General features: G+C 32.7%; 1 protein-coding gene across 1 annotated transcript; it reads right to left on the bottom strand.

The window, feature by feature from the left end:
• Positions 1-94: 94 nt before the first annotated feature.
• Positions 95-6,744, bottom strand: LOC137828579 (uncharacterized). Its single transcript, XM_068635210.1, has 14 exons — positions 6,105-6,744; positions 5,448-5,559; positions 3,480-3,592; positions 3,278-3,400; positions 3,015-3,187; positions 2,781-2,856; positions 1,975-2,061; positions 1,699-1,779; positions 1,574-1,606; positions 1,259-1,312; positions 1,112-1,153; positions 633-711; positions 477-547; positions 95-391 (listed from the first exon to the last, which is right to left on the bottom strand). Exons 1-14 carry the CDS (start codon positions 6,306-6,308, stop codon positions 293-295), a joined length of 1,347 nt encoding a protein of 448 aa, XP_068491311.1. The 5' UTR covers positions 6,309-6,744; the 3' UTR covers positions 95-292.
• Between the last annotated feature and the right edge of the window lie 6,113 nt (positions 6,745-12,857).

The following is a 12,857-nucleotide window of genomic DNA, read 5'->3' as shown; positions in this document are numbered from 1 at the left end:
TTATAATTGGAAAAGCACAAAATATTCCAGAATTGTTTTTTCATCATAAATAAATGTTGATCCATTTTTTTTTGTAAATGTAGTACCATTCAAATCTCACAAACTCGTTCCACTGTATATAGTTATATTATGGGAAAAATGACAGTTTCAATGATGATATGAGTTGTTAAAGATCAACATAGCTTAAAAGGAAAAAATAAAGAAAAATTATAGCTATTTGGAACAGAAATTATTGAGGCAAGGATGCCTTGGATACAAGACTGGCCAAAGCATGTGTCAATTGATAAATCACTTAGTTGTCATTCAGAAGAGGGGTTTCTGTGCTCCCCTCTATGTCATTACTCCAATTACTATCTGGCTTCAGGATGCAAGCAAGACAAAGAGAGATTATCTGCAAAAATTGAAAGATTTCAAAGTTAGTAAGAGAAAAGAGAGTACAATTCAAGAGAAGAGAAGACAGAATTTAGAGAGCTTACCATGCATATGGAAGCACATACAATACTAAAACCTTTACATTCAAAGGGAGCATTGCTAGATAAAAACCATGCTGAAACAATATTTATGTATGTTGTGAGCATTGAGAGTAGTCAAATGGCCTAATAAGCATCTACCAAAGACAGTATTCAACTCACAAGTCAATGGACTCATTGCAATAGGTGATAACAAATCAGATATAGATTGCGCCCCAGCAATAAAAGTTTGTGCTTTTCCCTGCAGTGAAGTCAGAGCATAAAATCTGAGAAGGAAGATCATATAAAATGTGTTAAAAATCATATCTTCAAAGAACATATTTTTATAAACATTTTATATGATGGGAATACTATTGCTCTCCACCAGTGTTGCCTCTAGCTTGAAAAGTTCATCTATCACAGTTGGCAAAAAAGGATTAGTAGATGCTACAATGTCTAAGTGAAAATGGGATTATTTCCATTGTTCGCTAAAACAAGTTTATGACTGTTTTTCTAATTTTAGATCTAATTACGTTCACAGAGAATTTAGCAGGAGATGACACATCAGTGGGAAGATTTTGCTTTAGTTGATTGATTTCCAGCATGGCTGTGCTTTCATGAATATTTCAATACTAGTTGGATGCATGAAAGGGAGAGCAAACCTGATTGGTTGAGCTTGTAGCATTTGAAATAATAGCATAAGTCTGCACAACAAGAAATTATTTGCCATTCCAGGATCATAGAGTTGATTGTAAAATAAAAATGAGAATAATTTTGTCAAACATGAGGAAACTAGATCAACCACTCACAGCAGGTTTCACAAGGACATAGATGATACCAAAAGAGGCGCTTAAGTATGGTACCTGCATTGATGCATTAATTTCTTAGTATTACAGACAATAAGGAACTGCAAATAGTAAGAGTTTTAGCCAGACATGTATGTGGTGTGAATTTGTATGATACTGCAACAAATACCGGACACAAGCTAGACCCCAGTTATAACTTTTTTTATCCAAGTTATTTAAGAAGCTTACTGTAGATAAGGTGATAAAGTTGAAGTGCAAGAGTGATGAAATAAACAGTGAAGCTAAGACAACACATAGAAAGATGCCAATTTTACGTACCCAAGGTGCCCATGCTAATCCATAGAGCCAAGCCTACACAGAAATAAAATATGAATAGCACAATGGTATCTGCAAGTTTGCTTTCAGGAAGCAAGGGAAAAGCAAAGGAACACGAGATAAATTACATATGCTATTGATGCAAGCAAGGCAGAGCAGAGTATAACTTTTTCTCCAACCAATGGATTGAGTATTGGAAGCAACAACATCTGGAAGCCAACTGAGGGTAAGCTCTTAAAAAAATCAGCACTCTTGCATAATCAGCTTATAAAACACTCATAGAAGGCTGATTGAATATCACTGACTTAAACAATTTTAGACAAGCAGAATATCATTGAACAGATAAAAGTACAATTTTAGTACGGGGGAATTAAAAGAAGAAAAACATTTGGGAAATATTATACCTGAGAGAAGATTGAACCGATTCCCACCATCATAAGAAGTTCTGAGAACTGATTTTTGTTAAAACCAAAAACAGCTTTCAAATAGTACTGCACAGGAATTGTGAGACTGTCAAACTATTGAGTCAGAAAAAAGAAATTTGTTAATTATATACAAGCACTAAAGTTAAGAATTGAAATAATAGAATGCATCATTTTAATCAATATATATTGTTCAATATGTGATCTGCTACCCTTTGTAGTTTCCTGCAAACAAGTAGACCATGGTGACACTCCAAAAAGAAAGGTAATTGATTGATCAATAGAAATATACATAAGAAGCAAAACAACGCAGTTATTAGTAGAAAATAATTGACACGGTCTCAATGACAAAGCTGAAGGTAAAATTATGTTAGTTTGACACATGCAAGGTAAGCAAAGTGTACTTGAGACACTATCTGTCAAGGAATTTTCAATATCCCAAAATCTTAGGTTATTAGGAAAATCTGGAACAAACTCCCTTGCTTAAAATCTTTTTGGTCTTGAAATGTGCATAAATCACTGACACATTAAACCTTGCTCTCAAACTATAGTTTAAGTTGAAAGTATAGAATTGTCATTAATCACTCTCTTAACAACTTGGTAAAAAATACCCTATTTTTTGTTTTCTTGAGTAAAAAAACCTACTACCCAAAAATAGTTAACCTAAGAGAAGAAGGTTCATCATGGCTTGGAAATCTCTAACAGTGTCAAGATGACCAGGACTCAGCATAAGGACTTCAAAATAATAAATAAAATAGCTTGGCAATACATTGGGGATTGAAACATACCAGCAAAACACTGCTTATGCCTGACATTCCCAACTCATAAAAGAAGGAGACAAGAGCCATGCCCCTTAAAGTGGGACTGAAAATTGAAATACACCACAGTATTTACTATTCATGCTTATATATATATATATATATATATATATATATATATATATATACATCACAAAAGAAAACTATACATAATTAAATGTAACAATAAAGAAATAATGCTTATCATCCAAAAAGAAAGGTAACCTGAAAATTACTATCTCCGCAGCTCTTCTCATAGATTTGAATCTTTGTTGGGGAACATTAACAATTTTAGCCCAGCAACCTGACTCTCGATCATTTTTCGGAGCCAGTATCATGGATTCAACAAGGAAGAATTTCATATAAACCGGACAAACGATCAACAGTACTATTGAAACCTGAAACGTTGAACTGTAAATCAGATTCATTCCAAAAGGACAAGTATGGAAAATTTGTGAATGATCTGAACATTGACAACACAGACATACAGCAAAAATGTACTTTTCAGGAAGAAACCGAGCCAGTAAATCCCCTAGAACATGTGAAGCAGAAAGGAGACCACTAATCCAACTAAATACTGCTGCCCTTTTGCTTTCGTTAACAACATCTGCCTGACAGAGAAAGTATACAGGGTGCAAATAAAATTCGTTTACAGTATTATGTTTATAATTAGTTAAGAAAAAATCTCACCACATATGCAACAGAAATGCAAAAAATACTGCCTTGACTGATTATGTTTGAAATTGTGCGAAGCACATAGTAGGCATAGACAAATTCCTCGGACTGACGCCAGACAAGTAAAGCTGCATTAAGCATATACAGTGAAGACAGTAATTAAAAATCCATAAACAAACAAACTGACATGGAAGTAGAGAAATCATCACAAGTTTATATGCATTTTCTGAAGAGGTCTCTTAGGTAATGTAAGATTGGTGTTTAATGACATTCCTTTTCTTATTCAAGATGTAATTATGTGTCCGAAGTTTGAAACAACTTGTTGAGAACATATATTCATTTAATTAATATCTTTCACCTTCCAGCTCAATCCCATAAAACCGGCTCATAGGGTTGAGGTTTGCACCCATTTATATACAATGAAAGGCTCTAATCTCTCCAACACACCCCTCACGCCGAGAGTGACAGTAGCTCATGCGTGGGACCCAACAAATACTCGCTAGGATAGGCTCAAAAATGGCTCTGATACCATATTACGAAGTGGACTTTAAGCCTAACTCAACCCCATAAAACCGGCTCATAGGGTTGAGGTTTGCACCCATTTATATGCAATGAAAGGCTCTAATATCTAGTTCTCCAACAATTAGTAATTCGAAAACTCAGTGAGCTTAGTGGCTCTGCAAGTAAGGAAAAGAAATAGAATCTAAGATTCCTTCCAGAGATAAGAATAATCTCCTAACAAATTTTTAACAATAATCCAACCTGATTCTCCATACTCTCCTCTCTCCCCAAAATACTGACTCCTCACTACACGTCCCTAATGCCACCTCACCCCTTCACTAACCAACTCTCATTGTCTCCACTACTGGGCCCCACTCTCTTTATCCAAATGTAGATCTGTCATATTATGAGTCTTTCAGTTTTCTCAAGTATATTAGACCCATAAGCATCTTGTTGATGCCTAGAAGTCCTGTCATTGCCTCCCGACACAACAACCTTGTCCTTAAGGCTAATATCAGGCAATAGAGCTTCATCTTTCCAAGTTGTATCCTCTAAGCTCCTGCCCTGGTGACTAACTCTGGCAGCTAAAATCGCCTCAGGCTCTTCAATCTCGTCTAACTCATCTTCCAACTCGAATGGTAAGGATGATTCTACATCATAATCTCTCACAACTTTCTTTATTTGGGAAATATGAAACACAGGATGAATTTTGGTTGCATCAGGTAACTGTAGCTTGTAAGACACAACTCCAACCTTGCCAATTATGGGGAACGGGCCAAAGAACCTTGGGGCCAACTTTTGATAATTATTTGGGCTACTGTTTGTTGTCGATTAGGCCTTAATTTAATGAACACCCACTCTCTAACTTCAAATGTAAGAGACCTTTTTATTATCAGCATACTTTTTCATCTGCTGTTGAGCAAGCAACAAATGATGCTTCAATTGTCTCAAAGCCTCATCTCTATCCACCAACTCATGTGCTACGGCCTCCACCCTTTATAACATTCACTTTCCTCTCAATTTAATTTTTCTGTCAATTACTGAAATTCTAGTTTGAAGTAAACAATGTTGTTATGGACAACTTGACATCACGAACATGTTAGATTGAGCAAAATGTTGAGTTCACATATTTTTATGTACGTCTTTTGAATATGAACTGGTGAAATTGTAATTAGATCATTTGTGGACAAATCAACATTAAGTTGACAATATAGAATACACGAAGTTCTAGAACCATACAAAATAACAAATAATTTTCAATACTTCGACAGACTAAACATAAGCAAAGCATATAACGTAATCTCTAATAAGCCCCGTCAGTTCAATTTGGTATCAATTTTATGAACACACTACAAAAGGAGATTGAAAGCAGAGCATAATAAAGGACTTCTTTAACAAGGAAACTAAAAGGTTTTGCCGATTATTTTATAATGAGGCGGTAAATTTTCAAAGTCTTAATGCATTGGATGCCAAAGAACATACCAAAGGGAAATATAGACGTGGAGATGGTAAAAAGGAGCAAGGGTTTGCGACCATGCTCATCTGAAAGCTGACCCAAAAGTGGAAGTACCACCATCTTGAAAACTCCAACAATCTGCAGAAAAAACTACATCATTAAATCTAAAACTCCATTAAAAATGAAATTATACCTCCCCATTATATTTCCCCCTCACACACACAGCAAATGTGTCAAGAAGGGCACGATGTATAGGGAAAATAAAGAATCTGTCAAATGAAACGGACCAAATTATTGGTAAAACAAGAGTATAGATAGAGGAAGTAGGCGAATCTGCCACAGTCAAAATGTGAAGCAGATGTCACAGTTCTGCTCAACAAAGAAAGATGGCAATAAATATAGGGTTGTGATGAGACCTCATGATTGGTGACAATTTCAGCATACATTTCTCACAAACTTGGGATAAAACTATGTAATGCTTCATCAGACAAATTGCCACTCACTAACATTTCAGCAAGATAACCTTGCAAACTTTAATGGCATACCAATTTTCTTCAATTGCATGATTCCAAGGCCTCGGAACTCCCATCCGTTCAATTCCCCACCAACCCAAAAGAACACAGAAGAAAAAGCAGAAAGAGCAAGGGATGATGCATGATGCATGATGAAGATGATATTGGTACCGTTTGTTGAAGCCCGTTGATATAAATAGCTTTGGAGCAAGTTGAGTCTCCAGGGCACAAAGCAGAGGTTGTGACATCAACAAGAACAGAAACTGTCATCTCCTCAGCAATCCAATGGATGGTAAGTGGCAGCAGCAAGTGAAGCATAGGCCTCAGTTCTCTGAAGCCTCTCAACCATGCCATGTTTGTGCACCTCTGCAACATCAAACGTTGTACCCTCTTCTGGGACACCGCATGCAACCAAGTGGATGGTTGTGTCAAAAACTGAGAACTGGCATTCGTTATCCCAACTATATATTCTCAAATCATTTGTATCTATTTCTATAATTTTCAAGACTTTGAACAACAAAATATAAAAAATCAAATCCATTTTTAATAATCTAAAATTATACAGACTGACACATTAACTTTTTCTGAAAATAATTTAAAGTCATAAAGTAGTATCGCGACATCTTTGTAATTTCAAAAGTAGTGTTTGAAATTTTACGAAATATTGTTGAAATAAAACATATAAATTACAAAGCTTATCGTATAGATTGAAAGAGATGATGAACACGAATTCCACAAAGAAGAAACTTGGTGGTTGGGTGGCATCTAACAAACACACATTCAGTTGATTTCAAAAGTCTTTGTCGTGGTCATTCCAATGGAGAGACCCAGCTAACTAAAATTAAAAGTTAAATAAATCAAAATTGAAAAACTGTTTTATTAAAATAAATACAAGTTTGGAAAATTTAAAAGATTGATCCACCATAATTTAAAGTAAATTTATGGTGTGACTCATATTCATAACTTTAATTCTCATAAATGTATTATGTGACCCATAATTTTTATATATTTATGGAAAATAGAGTTAATTAAATATACTTTTAAGAGTTAATTAAATATACTTTTAAGTAACTATTGTTCTAACTCATGCATGATTCAAGTTTAAAAATGTAATCAAACAAAATATATTTTATGGACTCAAAATGTTTTCATCAAGAATTGATAACTATTTTATCATTGGAATTTAAAATGAAATCATATTGAATTTTGAAAACTTCTCTAATTAAATTAAGTCGAACTAAAATTAAAAGAAAAAAGAATTGATGTGATCCAGATTAAATAAAAAAAGTATATATATTTTTAAACATATTCCTTTGACTATTTTCAACTTTATACAAAATTTAATTTTATATAAAAGATAACATGTTTCTTGTTCCTTAACGACTAAATATTTACTTTATTTTATGTTTGGCATTTATATTATTAATTTGTATATTTTATTTCCTACCAAAAAAATTATATATATTTCATTCATTTTTCTCAAAATATTTGAAAATAATTACTAGTAAATTGAAAAAATCAAGACACTTAATAATTAATACTGTATAAGATCATAAGAAGATTGTTATAAAACGGAGAAAATGAAAAAAAAAAAAAAAAAAAGAGTACTATTTAGTATTGTTCTTTACTAAATTATTATACTTCTTCTGATAAATATAAGATTTTATTTATTTATAATCCGTATGAAGTTATTTGTTTAAAAAATATAATAATGGAGGAGATTAACTTAGTCAATTAAAAAATATTTATATATCAAGAAACATGCTCTCTTAAACGTACGTTGACAAAACTCAATGTCTCTCCCATTTTGCACGCAACACGCAGCAAGAAACACCCTTTCATTTCGAAAACTATGACGTAATGCAACTCATTTTTTTACTAAAATACAGACTATAATTTCGAAACATGAAGAATTCGTATTATGCACAGTTTTGATTTTCCTTGTATTCAGTTTATTTTGTATACTGTAATTTTTTGTTATTATTTTCATTGACCACTTGCAGACTTCATTTTTTACATATTTATATTTTGTTTTTTGTCTTTACTAACCTATGCTTGTTTCCAGCATAAATCATTAGTATTCGAAATAATTTAAATTCTAAGAACTGGTTATCTAATTATTTAAGTATATGCTTATTAGGTAGCTTAAGGTATTACGACCAAGTGAAATAAAGACCACAAATAATTTATGAACGTATTCATTATATGGCATTACACTTAGAGAAAATTCAAGAAGAAAGTCCATTTTATAATTATTATTTTATGAAGAAACACACCTTCTAAGACAATTCGTGCTTGAGAGGGGGGAAATGTCAATTGCTTCAACTTCTTTTAAAAGACGAAGAATAAAACTTTCATAATTAAGGTTGTCTTTGGATTGAAGAGGGGAAAGAGTGAATTTGTGAGGATTAAAAAGGATCTGTGATGATATGTGAGATTGTTTGGATTCAAGGGTGATAGAATGGATTTGTGAGGATGATTTATTGTAAGTTTACAAATTTATCCTTGTTATTAAAAAATATTTAAATAATGAATTATGATTTTTTGTGTGTAAATTGAAATTAATTAAATGTTTTTAATATATAATATTCATAATTATTTATATTTTTTAATAAAAATATAATAGAAAATATTTTTGTGTTAAATTGAAATAAATTTATTAAATACATTAAAATTTATGAAAATAATATTTATTATTATATTCATTTATTACTTTATATAATTATATATATTGTTGATATTATAATTTATTTATTTTTATTTTATTATTTTTATTATTTATAATTATATGTTGTTATTAATAGAATAATTAAATATTTTTGAAATTATAAATAATAAATAAATTTATATAATATTTAATTTATATATTGTAATAATATGCATGCACAAAGATATTTTGGCAAAATACAATAATCATACATCAATCCCCACAAATGAAAAAAATCATCCACCCTCTCCCCCGTCCATTCCCCCACCCTCAAAACTCTTGAAACAAACACACAAAATTCTCCCTCCTTCCTAAATTGTGGAATAAAAAACCCCATAAATTTGACTTTGTTTTTCAAAATCAGAGTAAAGAAACAACGAATAACTCAAATTCTCAATGGAAACAAACACACCCTAACATTTAAGTTTTTCTTCAAGTGGCAAAAAAAAAGTAAGTATGGTCCAATTTTATCAGACTCATCATTAGGCCGCTAAATCAGGATGGGACGTGTAGGTCCTTTGTAACAAAATAGATTAATAATTAGTTCATGTTTGTATGATTTTGTACTGAAAAATATGAAGCACTTAATACTTATTCATATTAATATGGATTAACCTCTTGTAGTTGTTGTTTATTTTGTTAAAACGAAAGTAATTCATTTATGTTCCTTAGTGAACTTATTTAATATCTGATAACGGTGGTAGTTACTGACACAAGTTATATATATATATATATATATAATTTTCACTATTTTTACTCATTACAATCATTTATACTTTAGAACTCTTATTGACTTAGCATCAAAGAGCCTCCTGAAAGTGGACCATCACTTGATTTCAATCACTAAATCAATGAAAAAGTTGGTTCAATTACACAACTCGGGCATCCACTTTGGACAACTCCAACTAATTCTTGATAAGAACCTTTAGCGTCCACCTTGAGACCCTGGTAAAACTCTTCCAATACCACAACTTTTATGGTATACACCATAAGCCAAACAACTACATCAACATCTTACATGAAGATGGACCCATCCGCTATAGAATTCCTCAATACCCACATTGGCAATGTCCTCCAAAGGAACAAACCAGTCGTTCATCAAGTTATCACTGACATACAAAAGGACATAGAATTGGTGAGGAACCAACATCAAGACGAAATTTAGTCTCTTAAGAAGCAACATCATAATGAAATATGATCTCTTCACCAACAAATCACCTCGCTCCAACATGACAGAACAACCCATCACTCAGAGTCGTCTGTACGACACTGCACAAAGTAGGAAGTTAAGTCTCGTCCTACATTTCCTTCAAAACCGGATGACGACGACAATAGAGCATTGTCGAGTATACAAGGAAGATCGGTTGCAAGCGTTCCACTAGTTCCTTTAGTTCCAAATTACATCATATTAGCGAGGATAGTTTATGCCTTACAACTGGGAACCCGAGTTTGATCACACACTTTAGAAGTTTGGTTGTGCCCACAACAATTGTCTTTCAAAGCACTACCACCTCCCTCTAAGGGTGGGACACATGCAAGAATTAGCGCATTTTCATCATTTTACCCTCGAGGTAATGCAGGTCTAGTTACTAGAGACATGGCGGTGGCCAAACTTTGAAAAATATGATGGGTCCTTGGACCCGGTAGCTCACGTCAAGGCTTATTTCAGTCAAGCCAAAATTTTTTCCAAATATCTTCGCATACATTGTCAGTTATTCCCAACAACCTTGAAAGGAATAACTCTCAAATGGTAGTACTTGTTACCTACCCTCTCGATCGACTTTTTTGAGACCTTCTAGAACAGGTTTACAACTTGGTTTACAAGATTGCAAATTCATTGTAACATATTTCATGTCTCTTCAAAATGTCATTCAAAGGGGACACCAAGCCATCACGATAATATATTGACTACGTTTGTCAAAGCATCCATGAACATCCCCAACTTGCATTGTGTTGTAATGCATTATATGAAATTAGGTTTTTGACCAAGCTCTTTCTTAGACTCTTTGTGCGTCGATCCTCCGACCAACATGGATACCCTCCGAGAATAAGCGGCTAGATACATCAACATTGAAGAGAGCTCAGAAGCCAGAAAACGAGTTAAAGGTCAAATTGCTTTTCCTCCTCTAGCCAGAGCTTCAAGAGAAGGTGCATAAACAAGTTTGACACATATAGACCTTTTAATGCTAGCTACAATGTAATGCTACAAGAAACTTTCAATCTCGAGCTTGTTCGACTTTCCCAACCTAGATAACTAAAATTTTCATAATAATTTTAAAAATTATGGATAATAATGTTACTCTCATATTCACTTGATAATTAAAATTTTGATCCATTTAATGATTTTGAAAATTATTGATTATCATATTGAATTTATGATCCATGTTTAAGTTTTGTACTTTTTTTAATAGCTAACATTTTTATTCACATAATCATTTTTAAAATTATTAGTCATGATAAGTTTCAAATTTACTTGATAATTAAAATTTCATTGACAGAATAATCTAAAAAATTATTAATTATAATGTTATTTCTTATACTTACTTAATAATTAAAATTGTTAATAAAAAAATTGTTCTTCAATGAAAAATTTCTTCTTGGAAATTCTATTGTACACAAAAAAAGTTGTCACCTTTTTCATGTAGTTAGTTATAATTTGTGGTAAAGTCAAGATTTTTATCACAATTTGTGGTAAAGTCAAGATTCATATCAAGAAACATGTGTGGGTGTTGTTGACAGTGGTGTCAAGGCATTGCATACAACAAAAGTTGTCCTTTTTCATGTAGCCAGATCTAATTTGTGGTAAAGTCAATATTTATATAAAGAAACGTGTTTGGTGTTGCTAGCGGTGGTGTCAAGGCATTTCACACAACAAAAGTTACCACTTTTTTTGTGTAGCCATACCTAATATGTGGTCAAGTCAAGATTTTTATAAAGAAACGTGTGCGGGTGCTGCCAGGGGTGGTGTCAAGACATTGCACACAACAAAAGTTGCCACTTTTTTTGCGTAGCCAAATCTAATTTGTGGTAAAGTTAAGATTTTTACGAAGAAAAGAGTGCACGTGTTGCTGGCAATGGTGTCAAGGCATTGCACACAACAAAAGTTGCCACCTTTTTTTTATGTTGCCAGATCTACTTTGTGGTAAAGTCCATATTTTTATAAAGAAAAGCGTGTGAGTGCTACTAGCGGTGTTACTGTAGGGTCAAGGGTGTCTTTTCTTGGAGTTTTTTGGAACTTCAAGAATTTCATAGGCCTCTGAATGTTTCTTTATACCTTCGGGTTGTTTAAAAGAGAACAAAGTGGTTCTAATTTAGAAGGCGGTTGCTAGGCAAGGACATAGGAAAATCTTTGTTCAGGCCTCTTACAATATTTGTGACATCCCTTTGTTCAAACTACCTACATCTCGAAGTAGGGTGTAAATATTGGGGTGGTTTTTTTTTATAACAACTTTTATATAATATTTTTTCTCTTTTATTGGTAATTAAAACTCACATTTACATGATAGATTTTAAAAGTTATTAATTATCATTTTTTCCGTTTTAATTTATTTGATAACTGTTGGAGATCCCACATCGACTAGAGATTAGAGTCTTTCATTGTTTATAAGTGGGTGCAAACCTCACCTTATTGAGCCGGTTTTATGGGGTTGAGTTAGGCTTAAAGTCCACTTCGTAATATGGTATCAGAGCCATTTCGAGCCTATCCTAGCGAGTATTTGTTGGGCCTATCGTGCCACCCGCTATCGGGCCGCTATCGGACCACCCAAAATATATAGTCTCACGCACGAGTTGGTAGTCTCGGCATGAGGGGGGTGTGTTGGAGATCCCACATCGACTAGAGATTAGAGCCTTTCATTGTTTATAAGTGGGTGCAAACCTCACCTTATTGAGCCGGTTTTATGGGGTTGAGTTAGGCTTAAAGTCCACTTCTTAATAATAACTATGGTTTTATTCATATAATTTTAAAATTTATTAATTATTATGTAAAGTCTAAGACTTACCTAGATAACTAACATTTTCATAATAATTTTAAAAATTATTGATAATAATGTTACTCTTAAATTCACTTGATAATTAAAATTTTGATCCACTTAATGATTTTGAAAATTATTGATTATCTTAGAGTTTATTTACATAATTTTTTAAAAGTTATTTATGATCATGTTTAAGTTTTTGTACTTTTTCTAATAACTAACATTTTTATTCACATAATCATT

Source organism: Phaseolus vulgaris, chromosome 7 (assembly GCF_000499845.2).
Source record: "Phaseolus vulgaris cultivar G19833 chromosome 7, P. vulgaris v2.0, whole genome shotgun sequence".
Lineage (NCBI taxonomy): Eukaryota > Viridiplantae > Streptophyta > Magnoliopsida > Fabales > Fabaceae > Phaseolus > Phaseolus vulgaris.
This window is presented reverse-complemented; position numbering and strand designations above follow the sequence as displayed.